Source organism: Diaphorina citri, unplaced genomic scaffold (genome assembly GCF_000475195.1).
Source record: "Diaphorina citri unplaced genomic scaffold, Diaci psyllid genome assembly version 1.1 scaffold1311, whole genome shotgun sequence".
Taxonomy (NCBI): Eukaryota; Metazoa; Arthropoda; class Insecta; order Hemiptera; family Psyllidae; genus Diaphorina; species Diaphorina citri.
Window position 1 is genome coordinate 1 of NW_007378740.1, and position 19,948 is coordinate 19,948.

Sequence of the window (19,948 nt, forward strand, 5' to 3'; positions counted from 1 at the left end):
TCGAATTCTGTTCGGATAAAGTCGAGCACCCCATTGTCACCGAATGCTCCCCACTCCACATCTATGACAACCTGGAGGGGAAGTAAAGAATAACATTAGAAATGGTAAAGATTTTCCAATAAACATACAAAAAGGACACCTTAATCCTTCACAATCAAAGTCCCCAGATCTTCTTGCTAAATTTTTTCATGTGAGAGGCAGCTCTAACAGCTGGGTCATTATCTATCAGGCTTTCATGGCTCGTCTTTTCGCTGCGTATCAAACAGCTCCTCAATAAATCAAACTGTCCTCAGGAAGCTGAGTGCACTTACTGCACTTAGAAATAGCCAGAAGCAAGTGTCATCCCAGACGGTCGCCCGTCCAAATACCAACCCAACGTTTCTCAACTTCAGCGTTCCTCAGGCAACTGGCACATTCAAAATTCCTCTTCACTACTCTGCGCTGCGCTGGCTAATATGGGAATTTGAGAATCCTACAAAATCAAAATCACTATGCCAGATTCAAGCCACGCTCAAAGTTGCTTCACCCAGGGGGGTTCTACTCACATTTTTCTCGCCATGTCGCTCAGTCTCCCAATGTTTGACCTTGTCAGCTTTCTCTAAATAGCACAGGTATAAATAAATTATTCTATAAATATTACAAACTCTATCACTATGTAGGTAATCTTAAAAACTATCACTATCTAATAAAAAACAAAAATATCCTTAAATCTCAAAATCACTCTCGATAAAAACAAAAGTAGCTAGAAGGTACTGACGATATACTCACAGAATCTCTGAACAGATTAACACTCTTAAAATTAGATAACTATACCCTTTTCTTGTACCTGTATACAATTTCTGTCTTTAAGAAATATCCTTCTGCAACAATATGTTTCTATTTTGTACTCGCATCTCCCTTTTTGAACCTCAAAAATCTCATAATGTTCCACCCATGATTTGGTACTTTGGCAATCCGCAGAACGGCTCGAGTTACAAATTAAAACCCTGCGTTCTCTGTTCTTATTGGTCAAGTTCAAAGGTCCATTCCACGAAAAACTCCGCACTTTCCACTCCTCGCTCCAAAAAGTCACAATTTCTGTTGTTTTTTCTTCACACCGTCTGTTAATTTTTCCTGCGCGAAAATTGCACAACCTTAACTGGTGCCCACTTTCGTTTCTTGCCACAATTTTGTGTCTGGACGTCCTTCGTAAAATGGGCCCCTGGTCACAGGACGGATTTATTTCGACTGGAAAGCGCCTAGTTTCAAAGCGATGGCGGATGCTAGTCCTGCGCCTTTACCACTGCCATCTTCTGCTAGAAGTAGGCGGAACTGAAAACAGAGGAAAGATTTATTATCAAGGAATGAGGAAGACTTTGTAAAGGAAGTAAATGATTTTGAGCAAGATTTTGTTGCTTTTATATCGCAAAATTGTAAAGAAAGAGGTTATTGTAAATAGCTTCACCACACATAAAACATAAAATGAATGGATTGAGGACTCCAACATAAAGAAACCAAGAAGAAACCATAAAGAAACCAAGATATGTCCTAATACAAATTTTGTATCCAGCCTATTTAGTCTGGAAACCTACCTTGAATTAAGTCGCAGTTTGGACTTTGGATGCCCTCCGGGGCGAACTTTATCCTAAAAACATAAGGTTCGTTCTCGGAACGGTTGGCTTTCTCTTATCCTGTCCTTCTCTCTTCGCTTTTGGGACGACAAGATTCCCCATTGATACACTTCCCTCTATCAAACCTCTTTAGAAAAAGGACTTGAATTAGGTAATTTTTATTTAACAAACTTTTAGGGATTTTAACACTCACTGTTTTATTAGGAACTAGGAGCTGGATGTACTTCTGGAGCCAGTGCTTCAGGCGTGGATGATATTTGTACAGTGAGCCATCCACCGCTATGGTGATGTCATCCCGGTCTATCCTTCGTACCAACACAGCCGTGCCTGAAACAGAGAACATAATGAAGTTGTGAGACATAATAAAATTACTTATTGGATAGGAACAAAGAAAAAAATCCCAAATCGATCAAGCGTGCCGGAAGGCGCTCTAGCGTCAAGAGTTCGAAGCGACGCGACAGCTAAACACTAGACCTTCGGTGGTTGGTAATGCGCCATCTTGGATTTCCCATGTTTCAGTACAGGCGCTATTACGCCACCTAGTGGTTGAACTAAATTCCCGTATTGTTAATTTTAAAAGAGGGGAAATGAGCTTCACAAGAGGGGGAAAGTCGTCTCAGTTTCCGAAAAGCGAATATCCACTAGACTTCACATATAGATAGGCTCGTAGGCGCAAGAGATGCATACTCGCTTGCCACGATCAGAATTATCTGTCATTCGTTATAGGTCGTCCAAGGTCATCAGAACCTTCTCTGTGTAATAATGAGTGAGACCATCACACTGTCTCTGGGTCGGCGAGAGAGAAACGAGAGGAGGACATGGTCTAGGGCTACCTTTACACGTGGGGCAACCGGTAACTAGCAACAGGCCAAACAGAGCGACTGCGGCGGATTGGCCTTGTGCTGGCTTGCCTGCTTGCTAGGGGACTGTCTAGGCCAACCCATGCCGCATTGCGGAAGCGTAGTCATTATCATTGAAGCAACACAGGGCAACAATCACTGAAAGTTCTTCATTTGAATATGCGTCTACACTTCGAGAACTGAACCTGTACGCACTGATAGAATTTCGCTACACCGATAGCGTTCTACGTGTTTGTCCAACCTTCCATAAAAACCACTTTATTTATTTATGAAACTACATTATAATAATAAATAAATTATATTTTTTTTTGTCCGCCCTTTAAAAGCGCTTTAACCACGTACGTACATGTAGGTCGTTCGGCGATCATAAATCTAGTATTATTAAACTACATGTTTCACAAATATTCATTCCAGTTTCAAAAAATATCTATTTATAAATAATCTTTGTGTGTAGTAGTAGTATTTATATAAAAAAACTACTACTACACACAAAGATCAGTTAATGTGTTTGTGTTGGTTGTTGTGTTTTTTTTTTGTTTTTTTTTTGTTTTTTTTTTTTTTTTTTTTTGTTAATTTGTTATGGAAAATGTGGATGATTAATATAACCAATATAAATGTGAAAAACAATACGAAATTATAAATAAAATTTAGGTACTTTGTAAAAAGTTCACAAATCTATTCTGTACTAAACTCAATCAGACCATTCTCAGCACTGGCAACTCAAGGCAACAGGCAATTCTATCCATTTCTGATGGGAAGCCTTGCGGCGTAGAGCAACCACTAGCAACACACAAAGCAACGCCGCAAGGTATAAGGCAACGCCGCATGCTGCAGGTTGCTGTTGCCGGTTGCTTCCTAAATTGCCCCAGTGTAAAGGTACCTTTAGGAGTGAAATGATCCAGAGGACCTTGTTGGAAAGATCTACCTACCCTGAGCTGTTGTCATTGTTTCTCTGACGCACGCTGTATATGTAAATAGCTACTTTTTTCTTCGATTACATAGAATAAAATGGTGCTAGGTGATTAATAAAGCTGAGAATAGCCACTGGCGATGGTATGTTCAATGAACCAGTTCTCAATGGATCACTGAAGTTGGAAGTTGGGGTGATTATTTGGATTGTTGACCATCTGGGTAATTGTGCGCTGCTGGCTTTTCTCCGCCCTACTCAACCTGGATGAGGTTGTGAAGAAGCGGGTACTTTGTCTCAGAATAGAGCATAAAACCCAAGACAATCAAAACCTTAGCAGTTTACAGTGACTTAACCCCAACGAAAAACTACGTACTGTTCAATGAGAGACACGAAACTAGTTCGGAACGCATTGGGTGTGACCAGGTCCTCTGAGCTGACACCGTTGAATAGAAGACCATCCCTGACCAGTCGGCACAATACTACACGAACCAGCTCGCCTAAATACTTCCCTGAAATGTACTTTTCAAATCTGAAACACACAGCAACAAATCATGGTTAACGTTCACTTTTGGACTCAGGGGACCATGAAACGGATATCTCCTTTACCCAAGTCTGCTGTAGGACTAAACCCTTCATTCAATTTTTTAAACTAAATGCAGTTGCCCTACTCAACCTGGAAAACGCTTAATAGACTGAGGGTGGGAGTGTCCCGCTGCAAGAAAGCTTTGGCTAAGTGGGAATACATAGAAACTCAGGAGGATATCCTTCGCACCTCTCACAGGTGCAGAACGAAGACCACCTTCTTAACTGTACCAACATTGGCACTACTTGTACCAGAAATGACTCCATTAGGCATCAAAGTTGCAGAGTTCTGAAAGAACACCATCTAAATGTTCATGTGAGAAGCTTTGGACACGGATAAGTAAGAGGGTAAGTAACTAAATGTATGTTCTCTATTACCCTATTGTATTTTAAGAGAGTGGTTGTACACTTACGTAAAAGACCTCTGAATTAAAACGAGATAGATGACACGGAAAGTCAGAGATAAGGATGAGTTCATCACATTGACTATTAACTTTGACTATGCATTGTGTAGTTTGACTTGTATAGTTTGATACTAAAATTTATTCCATAAAACTTTACCCATAAAATATTTCATCAAATTCTTGGGAAGGAGGGAGCGTATACTTCTAAAGCCCAGACTCTTACCCCTTTGGATTGTCTGGGACAATCTTGTATATCGTTGGAAATGCTAAAGTTCATATTCGGTTAATTTGTAGAGGCTGCTTATCTGAGGTCCTGAGTGTGAGGCCAAGTTATGGACAGCACAAAGCGGTCAAGGGGCTTGTAATTTTATTGCAATCTCCCCAACCGCAAGTGTCGGAAGAAAGTTAGTTATCCTAACAAAGTTTTGTGTTTGCTCTGGTTCACAATATTGACAAATTCACATGGACTCAAAAATCACCTACTTAGCTTTTCTCCTGTAATGAAACATACGGTCAAACAAACATGTGAGAAAAAAACGTAGACACAACCACTCTTGCATGTTAATAAAGCTCTAATGCAATTGAACCGCCTTGTACCTACTATTAATTAAAAACCAATTTGAGTTCACAGAGTCTTTTTCACAAGTTACCTGCACTGGGGGATTTATTAGAACTTGGTATTATTTGTATCTAGTATCTACTCGCACATGGAATTATTCTCTATAGTAGAATTAGAACATATGTGTAATTCTCTATGTAAACAACGCCCAAGGCAATAAAGGCACTAATTACTCGTAAACCGGTTCATTGTCTATGTATATTATGTATGTACATTGCTAACTTCTTATTCTTTGGAGAGGTTCTTATTCTTACTTTGACCGCTTTGGCAAACTGAATTAACCAACAACGTGTTGTAAAATGACTTTGTAATTTCGTAAACATTATTTTTGCTCATGATAATAATTTACAACTTCTTATTATTCAATAACTAGAATTCGCTCTTTATCACCTATTTATTATTATTAGTAGCAATTAGTGTGTACATAACAATTAGCTATTGTTTCCCTTGTACTTATTATTTGTACATTGTTTATTACAGTTATTAGAAAACTCCAAGTTCCCACCAATTCATAATTGGTATCAATTGTTGTGTGATAGTTTGCTCTCAATTTGCTAATGTGTTGTGTGGCACGCTAACATCTGCATCTATCATGAACCTCATCTCAACATCTACATCTACTTAGCATGGACCATCTATAACATCTACGCCAGTGCATGAAGGTCATGTTATGATCTTCTCACGGAGGTTAGTGCAGGGGTGAAGGTTCAGGTGTTTAATAAGGAAATGGTGTATTTATCATCGTGCAATCGATCTTCTAGCATTCCATGATAAATTGGTTCTACAACTTGTAGAATATGTAGAAGGGATGCCCTGTGGCTGCGCCAAGCACATGTTGATACGAATCCAGAAAATTCTGCTTTCTTGTCATTATGAGATTCGTTCTCCTGTTTGCCGATTTACTTTTCATTCTTCCTTAAAGCACTGCAATAGTATTTGAACAACTCTGTAACAAGATCATGCATTCAGTGGTACAAGCATGATGGAATATGTAGAGGGGATGCCCTGTGGCTGCGCCAAGCACATGTTGATATGAATCCAGAAAATTCTGCTTTCTTGTCATTATGAGATTCGTTCTCCTGTTTGCAGATTTACTTTTCATTCTTCCTTAAAGCACTGCAATAGTATTTGAACAACTCTGTAACAAGATCATGCATTCAGTGGTACAAGCTTGATCGTCTTTTAGCCAACACCTGAGAGCAGCCTAAGACGCGTTTCGTTCTTATTTGAACTCATCAGTTAGACAAAGCTCTCAGGTGCTGGCCAAGAATTTGGAAGTGTTATTTATACTTCAGAGATGGAAATTATGGAGAAACGAGAACCTGCGTTTTCTATTTGACTATCGAAAATTTCAGATTACCTACATACATTAGTTTCCTTCCTATTAGGGTATAGGATAAGTAAGTTAAAAGGCAGAGGTAATTGACAATATTTCGAGGTCATGTTTCGGGAATCGTGTCAAATTTTGAAATCCTGAAATCTCCTGCTGCGGTCAGACGTAGAAGTTCGTTTGATAGAAGTTGAACGTCACACGTCACTTTATAAATGCTAAGGTTTTTAGTGACGGGGTTTTTCATCCTCCATACCTCCATTCGGCTACAATCTACCTGTCTCCTCAAATAACCAGTTCACACCAGATTTTTGAAAGATAAGAACACAAGTTCATCGTTGTCTAATATACAACCCCTCAGATGGTCCATTTGATATCGGGCTTGCATTTTGATTGTAATCCCAACTCACGTGTCCTCTGCTACTACCTATACGAGTACCTACAATGGAAACGTGATACAATTTGTTATCAATTAGGTAGATAACACGAAGGTTTGTCTGCCTTAAATCAAACTAGTGATCCAAGTAACACGCACTATCAGATAGCTAGTAGGTACCTAATTATTTATAACATGAATGTTTTCTTTTAGTTTTTTCCTCTTTCAATAATAGGAATTCTTCCTGTTTTCATGACTGGGTACGAGCAGATACTTGCAAAATGAATCCACCACCAGTTCCCCATGGATCACTAAAGTAAAGCAACGTTTTGCGTAGTTAGAATACCGAGGGGTGACCATCTAAGCGATCGCTGCTGGCTTTTCCCGGCCCCTCTCGGGCTGGTTGCGGTTAACGTGAGTACCTTGTCACTAAAGACCTTAGCAGTTATCAAGCGTGCCGGGAGGCGCGCGAAAGTCAAGATTCGAACCACTCCGCCCTGCCCATAAATACTTTGACGTTAAACCCCTATCACACAAAAGATACCTGAAGAGTGAATGATTTGTAAATCATTACACTAGTACTACGTACGTAAGTATTACTATTTTCTTTTGTTTGACAACACGCCCACTTGAAGAGCAACTGAAATATTCATTGAGCGATGAAGTAGGTAATCACGATATTATTATCTACTAAGGTAAATATTGGAGACCTAGGCAGACCTACATGTGATAGAACTGATGAATGAATTAGGTACAAGCGGGTTCAAGTGATACTTGGTTGTACTCCGAGGCTCTTACAGTAGAGGAGTGTTAGTAACGGATGCTCTTGGAGAAATTTGGTTGGAAATTTTGTGCCCTAAGTGTCCACGTGTTCCACTATTCATTGTCACTGATCCATAACTTTAGGAAACTTTTCTAAGGTTGAGAAAAAATTCAGGTGATTTTTAAGGAAAATTACAGCCATCATGTACCTAGTTTGGTCCCCAAATGGTCTTTACGATCCAAATTAAAACCATTTTGTTCAACAATCTCACACACTTACCTGTGGTGTCATTAAGGACGCATACAATTTCAACATGGTTGTCTTGTCGTCATACGTAAGTATTACTATTTTCTTTTGTTTGACAACACGCCCATTTGAAGAGCGACTGAAATATTCATTGAGCGATGAAGTAGGTAATCACGATATTATTATCTACTAAGGTAAATATTGGAGACCTAGGCAGACCTACATGTGATAGACCTGATGAATGAATTAGGAACAAGCGGGTTCAAGTGATACTTGGTTGTATTCCGAGGCTCCTACAGTAGAGGAGTGTTAGTAACGGATGCTCTTGGAGAAATTTGGTTGGAAATTTTGTGCCCTAAGTGTCCATGTGTTCCACTATCCATTGTCACTGATTGATAACTTTAGGAATCTTAATCTAATGTTGAAAAAAAATGCAGGTGATTTTTAAGGAAAATTACAGCCATCATGTAGTTTGGTCCCCAAATGGTCTTTACGATCCGAATTAAAACCATTTTGTTCAACAATCTCACACACTTACCTGTGGTGTCATTAAGGACGCATACAATTTCAACATGGTTGTCTTGTCGTCTGTGGATGGCGTCTTTGAGCATTTTGACCACGTCTTCTTTCTCCACTCCTGACGATTTGAAGGATTTGGTCCAAGTGACCAGGATACCACTGTCCAGAGATCTCTGGTGCATCGGGAATGAAAATGTGAAACCTGGAATAAGAGATTAACCTTATTGATGCGGAATAAGAAATTGACCTCATTGATGTGGAATAAGAGATTGACTAAGCCATCAGAATCGGTTCCGTTTCCAACTCGGTTGGTCTAGAGAATCTATTCAGGGACCGCTCGAAATCAATTATCGAGTGACTTGGGGTTGAACGCCCTGATTTGAACAGTCTTGAAACATTTCTCCATGTCTAAGCTACCAAGTCTACATCAGAAGAGTGAAGACATTGACATCATGCCCCGATACGTGTTGTAGCATTTTAACTCACTCATGGGGAGAGACCATAGAACATAGAAGGAACCCAAATGTTGTTTCTGGGCGTCCAAAGGATTTTAATAGACCCCCCCAATCCTGAAGACTATTAAGTTAGAAACACACTACTCTCACGTGACGTGAAGGCAATGTAGCTATCGTGAACGAAATCACTTACTACTTATGTACATTATGGGAGAACTTTGAACCACATCTTTCTGACTCCCCAATTCCCCATGAGCTCACGTGACTTGAGGTGTTTCTACTTTTCTCACGAAATCTCAGGAAACGGAAAGAAAAGCTAGTACCCAGGTACTCACCATCTTTCTGACTCTCCATAGTCCCCATGAGCCCGCGTGATGTGAGGGTAGTGTGTTCCTACTTTTACTGTAATCCCATTAAACGAAAAGAAAAGCAAGTAACTACTCACCCATGGGAATGACTCTATCGTGAACCTGATACTCGTGCACAAAGTCGGAGATACACGCCGCCAGAAAGTCGAACAGTTTGAGACCCGAACCTAGCCGAAGTTCATCGGGAATGTGATAATGTTTGACGATCTCATCTGTGACCAAACCTTTCTTGAGGTGCATCAGAATGACACGGAAGTTGGTGCCGCCAAGGTCGAGTGCCAAGAATTGTCCTTGTTCTGAAAACGATTACAATATTATTTAGACTGAAAGCGTAAGACTGATTTTGTCAGCAGCAGTCTGTCAGCAGCAAACAGCTTTGGAAACAAGATCAAGCGTATCGGGAGAAGCGCGAAGGTCAAGAGTTCAAAGAGCAGCCCGGTTCATATTACAGGGAACTTTGTTTAGCTTGGGTGGAACAAATCTAACCAATCTTTCTGGGGAAGTTCTAGGTGTGTTCTCGGGAAAGCTTGGTTAGATTTCTTCCACTTTGGCAAGCTAAACAAAGTTCCCTGTAATATGAACCGGGCTGCTCTTTGAACTCTTGACCTTCGCGCTTCTCCCGATACGCTTGATCTTGTTGCCAAAGCTGTTTGCTGCTGACAGACTGCTGCTAACAAAATCAGTCTTGCGCTTTCAGTCTAAATAATATTGTAATCGTTTTCAGAACAAGGACAATTCTTGGCACTCGACCTTGGCGGCACCAACTTCCGTGTCATTCTGATGCACCTCAAGAAAGGTTTGGTCACAGATGAGATCGTCAAACATTATCACATTCCCGATGAACTTCGGCTAGGTTCGGGTCTCAAACTGTTCGACTTTCTGGCGGCGTGTATCTCCGACTTTGTGCACGAGTATCAGGTTCACGATAGAGTCATTCCCATGGGTGAGTAGTTACTTGCTTTTCTTTTCGTTTAATGGGATTACAGTAAAAGTAGGCGTTCGTAGCCAGAAGCAGGTGTCATCCCAGACGGTCACTCGACTCACTCGTCCAAATAACAACCCAACGTTTCCCAACTTCAGCGTTCCTCTGGCAACTGGCCTCTTCACAACTCTGCGCTGCGCTGGCTAATATGGGAATTTGAGAATCCTACAAAATCAAAATCACCATGCCAGATTCAAGCCACGCTCAAAGTTGCTTCACCAGGGGGGTTCTACTCACATTTTTCTCGCCATGTCGCTCAGTCTCCCAATGTTTGACCTTGTCAGCTTTCTCTAAATAGCACGCGTTACTTCCCGTGCCCAGGATTAGACCGATGGCTGTCTTGTGATCTAGAGAGGCACCTTGCAGGAGAGTTCCTAAGGAGAAATCAAAAGTGTAGAGGTAAGAATCTTTGAATAAAAACACTGACTATCGGTCTGTCAGCAGCAAACAGCTTTGGAAACAAGATCAAGCGTATCGGGAGAAGCGCGAAGGTCAAGAGTTCAAAGAGCAGCCCGGTTCATATTACAGGGAACTTTGTTTAGCTTGCTTAGGGTATAGGATAAGTAAGTTAAAAGGCAGAGGTAATTGACAATATTTGGAGGTCTTCGAGGTCATGTTTCGGGAATCGTGTCAAATTTTGAAATCCTGAAATCTCCTGCTGCGGTCAGACGTAGAAGTTCGTTTGATAGAAGTTGAACCTGTTGAACGTCACACGTCACTGTATAAATGATAAGGTTTTTAGTGACGGATGCAACTTTTAGTGACAAGGATGCAACTCAAAACGTTTGGTTGAGATAGGTGCTGCTGTTGGCGGTATTTTGACCGCTTTTTGGCGATTTTTGACTGTTTTCTGGCGGTTTTCAGCTATACCGACTAAACGGTTAGAGATATTGTAAAAGTTTGGCTATAAGAACAAGAACACCCAACATAAGCATCATTCAATAGGATGAGGAAAATCGTGTGTTGTTCACACCAGATTTTTGAAAGATAAGAACACAAGTTCATAGTTGTCTAATATACAACCCCTCAGATGGTCCATTTGATATCGGGCTTGCATTTTGATTGTAATCCCAACTCACGTGTCCTCTGCTACTAAGCTTACAGTTGCAAAAAAAAATACGAAACCCGACTGTGTTTTTCTTGCTCTAAAAGTATGTATAAGTGCTATATCGTGGGTTCGATTCCCACCCGGGGAGGACTTTCTCATAAATGAGTAGGTAACGTTCGTTCTCGGAACGTCTGGCTCTCTCATATTTTGTCCTCCTTTTGTCTTTGATTTCGGGACGATAAGAGCGCCTTTGTTACAGTTTCCTCCATCAAAATCCTCCTCTAAATAGGAGAATAGATTTACCTACAATGGAAACGTGACACAATTTGTTATCAATTAGATAACACGTTTGCCTTAAATTGTTTGTTTGTTTGCCTTAAATCAAACTAGTGATCCAAGTAACACGCACTATCAGATAGCTAGTATACCTATAGGTACCTAATTATTTATAACATGAATGTTTTCTTTTATTTTTTTCCTCTTTCAATACTAGGAATTCTTCCTGTTTTCATGACTAGGTACGAGCAGATACTTGCAAAATGAATCCACCACCAGTTCCCCATAGGAATTCTTCCTGTTTTCATGACTGGGTACGAGCAGATACTTGCAAAATTAATACACCACCAGCTCCCCATGGATCACTAAAGTAAAGCAACGTTTCGCGTAGTTGGAATACCAAGGGATGACCATCTGGGCGATCGCTGCTGGTTTTTCCCGGCCCCTCTCGGGCTGTTTGCGGTTAACGTGAGTACCGTGTAATTATATAAAAATAAATGAGAGCACCTTTTGCTATGTTTGAAAAAAAAAAAAAAAAAAAAAAAAAATGTTTTTTTAGATCTTGATAAGATCAAAGCAAAATTTTATAAAAAAGGATTAGGTCTGCACAAATCTACCTCCAACACCCTAGTACTACATATGGCAGAAGTCAAGAGATTCGGAGAAGAAATAATAGAAAAATACAAAGATGCCATCAAAGATACTACAATCAAAGACTTCAAACTGATTGATGGCAAGATGCTTCATCAATACCCAGGTCCTCCCTATCACCTAGCCTCATACAAACCGCACATCCAACTTTCAACACGAATCCAACTTTCGTTTGCGACATTTGGCTCTGAATTCAAAGTAAAAGTTCAAGCTAAAACCATTGTGCCCGTATTTGTTGTTTTGAAATCCGCACACTGAATATAAATATGTGTCAGTCAATATAATGACCGAGTTTGGTTAGCGCTTATCAAAACATTGGCCGTTTTCAAAGACACAATAGGAGTAAAAACTCATAAGCCCTACATGAACGGCTAGTGTATGCTTTATGGGTATTGATTTTCACGCTGAAAATGAAAAAACACAAAGGTGTCAATGGAAAATATCAAAATGATACTGACCCAATTCAAATGGTAAAACCAACAACCGGAATGACGGAAGTAACTCTAGGATGGCAACCAAACACCATCACCATTCATCTCCTCAGATGTCAATCATTGAGAGCGCGTGACTTGAACATATTATGTCGAGTGAAAAAGTTATACAAGAACAAAAAGGGATTGTTCTTGGAGAAACAATCGAGGCAACTTGTTCAAAGAAATATTTACCATCAAAGGAGAGTCAAATAACAAGTATTCTGAAAGGAAAGAAATGTTGAGCTATTCACATAATTAAATACAGAATTCCAAGTGATTATGAAACCCAACAGTGGCCAAGATTAACTTGTTCACCCTGTATACACTAACTGTCCCCACAAACCCAGATAACTTGAAAAACAAAAGTAGCACGAAACATTGCCAAAGATTTGAGAAGAACAATGCTGAACACAATTGACATTCTTCTATCTGATATCAATCATGCCATTCCAAACAGTTCAATAAGTTTTATGTAACCAAAACACAAAACCAAACCCCACGGCAGAGATTCACAGTGACCAAGATATAATTGTTACTAACAACCTAGTAACAGTTCACATCCAATACATAAACCTAACAATGAATAGCGAGATCTGAGCTGGCTCATATTGTCCAAGCCAAGGTAGCAACAGGTTTAACATGACTAGCAGTGTCCTTGAACTCCTTATCATCTTCAGCAAGATCAGAACAACATCTGATATTATAGTCAACAAGAAACCAAATCATGACCTCCTCACGAGAAGAAATGTGGAGATGGCAGACACAGAAGGTAACTGTTACAATTGTTACATACCTCCGCAGAAAATGGTCGATTCTATTGGTGACAGTGTCAACTGTCTGGTAGAGGTGAAGAGCCCAACATCAATATAACTCCTACAAATTCTAATAAAAATTAATAGAGAAGAAATGTGGAGATGGCAGACACAGAAGGTAACTGTTAGATACCTCCAAAGAAAATGGCCGATTCTATTGGTGACAGTGTCAACTGTCTGGTAGAGGTGAAGAGCCCAACATCAATATAACTCCTACAAATTCTAATAAAAATTAATATGATAAACATACTTTCTGTATCAAGATGAACTTTGGAAAAATGAAATTCGTCTTTGATTCTAGAAAGTCGACACATAATCTGCAAAGTTTGAGCGGTTTCCTAGAGTTAATAATTTGAGCAGAATTACAGGTAGGTAGGTACCTGTAGTATCACGCTTGAAAAGAAGATAATATAAGAGGTCTAGAATAGAAAGGGCAAAGCTACAACTACAACAGGTACATTATTAAAAGTTTATTACCAAATCAAAACTGTCGGTCTTGAATTTTTATTATCTCTCCAATTAACAACATCCACCTACTTTAGAGTAGGCCTGTATTTATGACTGGAACTATAATTTGGTACTTCCAAAGTTTGCGTTCCTAATAAACATCAAACCACTATCAAAACATTCAAATATAAGTACGGATTTATTTGATACTTGAGCCTAGGATAAGAATTAAGAAATATGACTGGAACTATAATTTGGTACTTCCAAAGTTTACATTCCTAATAAACATCAAACCACTATCAAAACATTCAAATATAAGTACGGATTTATTTGATACTTGAGCCTAGGATAAGAATTAAGAAAGGTTCCTAATAAACATCAAACCACTATCAAAACATTCAAATATAAGTACGGATTTATTTGATACTTGAGCCTAGGATAAGAATTAAACTTTAATGTACACTTAGAAGAACGAAGTTACCTATGTGGTTGTCGTAATAACTGCAACAACTTAATACCCATTAGAGACAAGAGAGATATTTCCGGCTTGGAAAGCTTTTAATGCATCCACTTCCAAGCAGAGCATTTAAAAGATCAAAACAGCGCATTTCTTTCATTATCGGAAACATTTGCAGCTTCTTTCATATCGTCAATTTCCAATTCACTATCGGAACATTGCCTATATTATGCTAGGTAATCTGAAAAAAAAAACTAATTGAACAACAACTCCAAGTGTATTTGCATTTGTGAATCATCCATTCCTGATTAGATAACTTTTTCCCGACCTACGATTTGCAGCTTCTTTCATATCGTCAATTTCCAATTCACTATCGGAAACATTTACAGCTTCTTTCATATCGTCAATTTCCAATTCACTATCGGAACATTGCCTATATTATGCTAGGTAATCTGAAAAAAACTAATTGAACAACAACTCCAAGTGCATTTGCATTTGTGAATCATCCATTCCTGATTAGATAACTTTTTCCCGACCTACGTTATTAGAATTTCACATGGTCATTGACTTTGTGGAAGAACGGAAAAATACATAAAAAATGTGGTACATTTCTACCATGGTAAAAATAAAAGGTGCTCTCGAAGTCACAACAATCCAAAGAGATTAAAAATAATATAAAAAAGGAGCATGTAGAGGAGTATTCCGTAACAGTAGGGTAATAGGGCATGCATGTGTGGAAATGCCCAGAGACAGATAGAGCGAAACATAGAATGTAATGACATAGGACGAGGATGTAAAGAAGACAATAAACAAACAGCAAATGTTTTCAAAACTTCCAACTTGTAGCCAGATACCCCAGATGAGACCTGAAGATTGATAACCCGACCAATACAGAGTGTTTCAAAAAGAAAAAGAGGACTCAAATATAACGAGTACTCCCATGCCAATGTAGCGTGGAATATTCAAATGAGAGCAAGCTGAAGTACATTGTGAAGGGTTTGCAAGGGTTTGCTTCAAAGCTGGCAATACCGAGAAGGCTCAAGGGGATCTTTCAAAGACTGAAACATTTCCGATTGTCAGGTGGTAATTAGAAAATTACTACGAGTACTCTCGTCATTTCTGTCAGGAGGGGAAAACTGTAGAATTTAAATAGTTTTTTGAACACGAGTTTTATACCTAATATGAGAGAAATTTATTAGCTTGGTAGAGATGAAACTAAGTACTCTACTTACAAAGGTACTTCGCCCAACTCAGGACCTAAACTTCTAATAGTAACAAAGCTCCACAAACTTTAATGCTAAACAAAGTTCGACTTACCAGACGATAAATTTACTGGAAAAGAGTAGATACATACTTCCATAATAGAGGCACGTGTCAACTGGTCATCTATTTTTACGAGCATATCAATTTATGAACAAAAAGTTTCCAAAAAACCCAACAGGGGTCAAAGCTATTTAGCACAAGTTTCAATGATGCCCCGAAAAAGGCTTTCTAAAAAAGAACTTTTTCAAACTCCCTAGGTACAGTAAAAGTTCAAACATACTTATGTAGATATGTCCCTATTAGAGGTAGGTAGGTATAGGTACTAAATATCGAACTAATGTAAAGTATGTACACTTTGTATTGTACAGTTGTACACACTAAAGAGCACACACAAATCATTGCAAACTTCTAATCAAACAAATGATCAAAAAAAGCAAACAAGTTTTTGTTGTTTGGATCATTGCAAACTTCTAATCAAACAAATGATCAAAAAAAGCAAACAAGTTTTTGTTGTTTGGTTGATTCCATCGTGCTTACAATGAAGAGAAGAAGACCTTTCACTTGACTCCTCGGGAGGTATAGGTACTAAATATCGAACTAATGTAAAGTATGTACACTTTGTACACACTAAAGAGCACACACAAAGAGCACACACAAATCATTGCAAACTTCTAATCAAACAAATGATCAAAAAAAGCAAACAAGTTTTTGTTGTTTGGTTGATTCCATCGTGCTTACAATGAAGAGAAGAAGACCTTTCACTTGACTCCTCGGGACTTTTGAAATTTCTGCTCTCAAGTTGAGAGAGATCAGAAAAAGAAAACTAGACAAGCATCACAATGCAACATTCTCCAAGAACTAAATGATGAGATACAAAACAAGACTGAAATACTGCGGAGTTAGTAGAGAGATCAGAAAAGAAAACTAGACAAGTATCACTATGAAACATTCTCCAAGAACTAAATGATGAGATACAAAACAAGACTGAAATACTGCGGAGTTAGGATTAAGAGCGGGAAACAAAAGAAATGCAATTGAAAAGAAATCCCCTAGATTTCCGAGAAATCTGACAGAAATAAGTGCAAAGTTGCGAACATCAGCAACGTCTTATTAATAATAGCTTGAGGAAGGAGATTAAAGAAAATGTTATGAAACCCAACAGTGGCCAAGATTAACTTGTTCACCCTGTATACACTAACTGTCCCCACAAACCCAGACAACTTGAAAAACAAAAGTAGCACGAAACATTGCCAAAGATTTGAGAAGAACAATGCTGAACACAATTGACATTCTTCTATCTGATATCAATCATGCCATTCCAAACAGTTCAATAAGTTTTATGTAACCAAAACACAAAACCAAACCCCACGGCAGAGATTCACAGTGACCAAGATATAATTGTTACTAACAACCTAGTAACAGTTCACATCCAATACATAAACCTAACAATGAATAGCGAGATCTGAGCGTGGAAATGAATTAGAGAAGACATTGATACTAGTTTCCAGGCTAAATATTAGACCGATTCTCACAATTAAGTACATACCGTGAGGGTTGAAGTGAATAGAAAGTACATACCGTGAGGGTTGAAGGAAAGAAGGAAGGAGGTAATGTATCTTGTGTTGGTTGATAGACCTGATGATGTTATTCTATTTAATGTTTTGTATGTCATGAGCTTTTACTGACAATGTGCGGACTGATAAAACATGGAAAACACATTATCCTATCCTCCTCCATTTGAAATTACAGTTCTATCTTTAACATTTCCATGTCAGCTTTTGCTGTTGACTGGATTTGAAATTCCTATCTTCAACATACGAGTATTGATGCTAATATGGAACAGACATGGTTAACGTATCAGATATTGTGGTGCAGGTCACTGAATTGCAATTCTCTCTACTAGAAATACTAGGATACGCTTGTTATCATTTGCTGGGCGGTTTACATGTGTATTCATTTGTTTGCCTAGTGGTTAATACACGCGGTTTGAACCATATTCATAAAATCTCGGACAATCATAATGCTCATGTTCTACCAAATACTTGACACTTGAAACACTTTTGCATCACTAACCCACAAACCCAATGACTGCCTTGGGGAAGGAATTTTGAGAAAATAAAAACCCCTCTTCCCTTTGAATGAACAAAGCCAAAGTGACTGAACGTTTTCGAGTATTGTATACTGAAACCTTTAGACTTTTAGAGCCAGGTCTCCAGTGTCATGTGAACCAGTGAACTCATGTTGGTTCATTTTTGGACGTTTTTCATGCACCTACGTTTGCACAGAATGCCTGCCAACACAAGACTATAGACCTGGCGACTAACTTTACGAGCATATTCAAGTTTCTCATTTTTGAACGTTTTTCATGCACTTACGCTTCCACAGAATCCCAAAATGCCTATCAACATGAGACCCTAGCTAGACTTGAGGGCCAATTTTACGAGCGTATATTATTTGAAGCACCCACACAAAATCACAACCATTTTTGAGTCACTTCGTCCTGATATGTCTCTCGATATAAAGAAAGTCCCCAACAAGGTCAACCTAGGAGAGTACTATGGTCAACTTTTACGTAGGTAGACTATGATAAATCTAAATTTTTAGAAAATAAAAACCCCTCTTCCCTTTGAATGAACAAAGCCAAAGTGACTGAACGTTTTCGAGTAAATACTGAATGAAACCTTTAGACTTTTAGAGCCAGGTCTCCAGTATCATGTGAACCAGTGAACTCATGTTGGTTAATTTTTGGACGTTTTTCATGCACCTACGTTTGCACAGAATGCCTGCCAACACAAGACTATAGACCTGGCGACTAACTTTACGAACATATTTGAAGCACCCACACAAATTCAAGAACACTTTTGAATACTTCACCCTGATGTGTCTCTCGATATAAAGAAAGTCCCCAACAAGGTCAACCTAGGAGAGTACTATGGTCAACTTTTACGTAGGTAGACTATGGTGATGGGGGTTGTTCGATATCTACATAGCTTTGTGAAAACCACAGTGTGCAGGGTATCATATTACAAGAGCATGAATGACGTGAAATGAGACGCTGACCGATGAAACGAATTTCAAGTCACTACCCCTACACCTTGTGGATCCGTAGTTTCAAGACTTTTACTTGTTCGGGTTCGGGAGACTCTATTTTTCCCTGGACAGTGGGAATATTGTCTTTATCTGATCAAGAATTGTATGTAATTTTGTATTTTCCAAACTCTAGAACCGGATTGCCACTAACAAAATTATCATAGCCAGAACGATCGCCAACATTCAGACCGGACAGGCACCTTGAGAAGAAGACAATATAGAATCTAGAAATCTAGATCATATTGGAATCTAAATGAAAACCCCCATTTGATTACAGTCTGGATAGTCTGGATAAACGATGACTTTGTATTTTTCAAAGTCTAGAACCGGATTGCCACCAACAAAATTATCATAGCCAGGATGATCGCCAAGCGCCAACGTTCAGACCGGGCAGGCACCTTGAGAAGAAGAAAATATAGAATCTAGAAATCTAGATCATATTGGAATCTAAATGAAAACCCCCATTTGATTACAGTCTGGATAGTCTGGATAAACGATGACCCAGAAAGCTTGAATTTCGATACAACAACTGTTCGTTCAGGATTTCGTAAACTCCATCTCCATTCCGACACGATGAAATTTATTCGGTTCAATTAATTCCAACAACACGAGGAAGCTGCTCCATAACAATAAGAACAAACATGAGAGAATAACAACACTGCCTCGACCAAAATATCAACGGTTCAGGTCTGGTGATTCCAAATCATCTGATCCACTTAAATCCGCTAGGTAATCAGTGGGAATCTGGCTGGCTATAGTCTCTAGAGAAGACCTTGAGTAACCTTGACTGACTCTACCTGCAGGTATTACAGGCATCCTTGTGGACAGGTACTACTGAATCAGGAGCACAAACTTTACTCGGGATTTCGAGAAAACTCGGAAGATAGCAAATTTGATTCTTCTTTGGTGAAAAGTTACAGCCGCTGTTTTCAAGATTTTGCTCTGTCGACGAACAGGGGAATAATTTGAGATTAATGGTCTTTTGAGGATAATAGTTGCAAAAGATTTTTTAAGTGTGTTCCCAGAAGTATGATGCACATTTTCTAAACCATTGCATACCTACTTAGGTAACGGTAAAAAGTGATGGGCAGAACTATGTTAGTCATGCAGACTGCTTTTGTAACCTTCTCCGAAACTACACATCAAAAACCAATAGATCCCTCAGTGAACTACAAATTCCACGACCGTACTACAAAACAGCGGTACCTACTACACACATTAAACACATTTTATTTACAGCAACAAGACGTACAATTTGCAAGTTGTATGATAACTTCAGAACAACACAATATTCTCAGCCTGCAGGTACTACAGGCATCCTTGTGGACAGGTACTACTGAATCAGGAGCACAAACTGTACTCAGTCTCAGGATTTCGAGAAAACTCGGAAGATAGCAAATTTGATTC

General features: G+C 39.0%; 1 protein-coding gene and 1 long non-coding RNA gene across 2 annotated transcripts; both read right to left on the reverse strand.

Annotated features, from left to right (window-relative positions):
• Positions 1 to 6: 6 nt before the first annotated feature.
• LOC113469951 lies at positions 7 to 614 on the reverse strand. Its single transcript, XR_003393207.1, has 2 exons — positions 546 to 614; positions 7 to 71 (listed from the first exon to the last, which is right to left on the reverse strand). It is a non-coding gene; the product is annotated as an uncharacterized LOC113469951 (long non-coding RNA).
• Positions 615 to 811: 197 nt separating this feature from the next.
• Positions 812 to 9,818, reverse strand: LOC103515280 (glucokinase-like). The gene is made up of 9 exons (XM_026828023.1): positions 9,793 to 9,818; positions 9,120 to 9,349; positions 8,112 to 8,421; positions 7,734 to 7,839; positions 4,376 to 4,461; positions 3,754 to 3,909; positions 2,355 to 2,396; positions 1,804 to 1,981; positions 812 to 1,311 (listed from the first exon to the last, which is right to left on the reverse strand). Exons 1-9 carry the CDS (start codon positions 9,816 to 9,818, stop codon positions 1,219 to 1,221), a joined length of 1,227 nt encoding a protein of 408 aa, XP_026683824.1. The 3' UTR covers positions 812 to 1,218.
• Positions 9,819 to 19,948: the final 10,130 nt, after the last annotated feature.

Excerpts from the sequence above, each read along its gene's own strand:
- LOC103515280 (XM_026828023.1), bottom strand. The coding sequence starts at position 9,818 with ATGACACGGAAGTTGGTGCCGCCAAG. Across the intron at positions 9,350-9,792 it reads CGGAAGTTGGTGCCGCCAAG|ATCGTTTTCAGAACAAGGAC; the intron begins GTCGAGTGCCAA and ends AATAATATTGTA. Across the intron at positions 1,312-1,803 it reads TCCTAGTTCCTAATAAAACA|TTCCGCCTACTTCTAGCAGA; the intron begins GTGAGTGTTAAA and ends CTCTGTTTTCAG.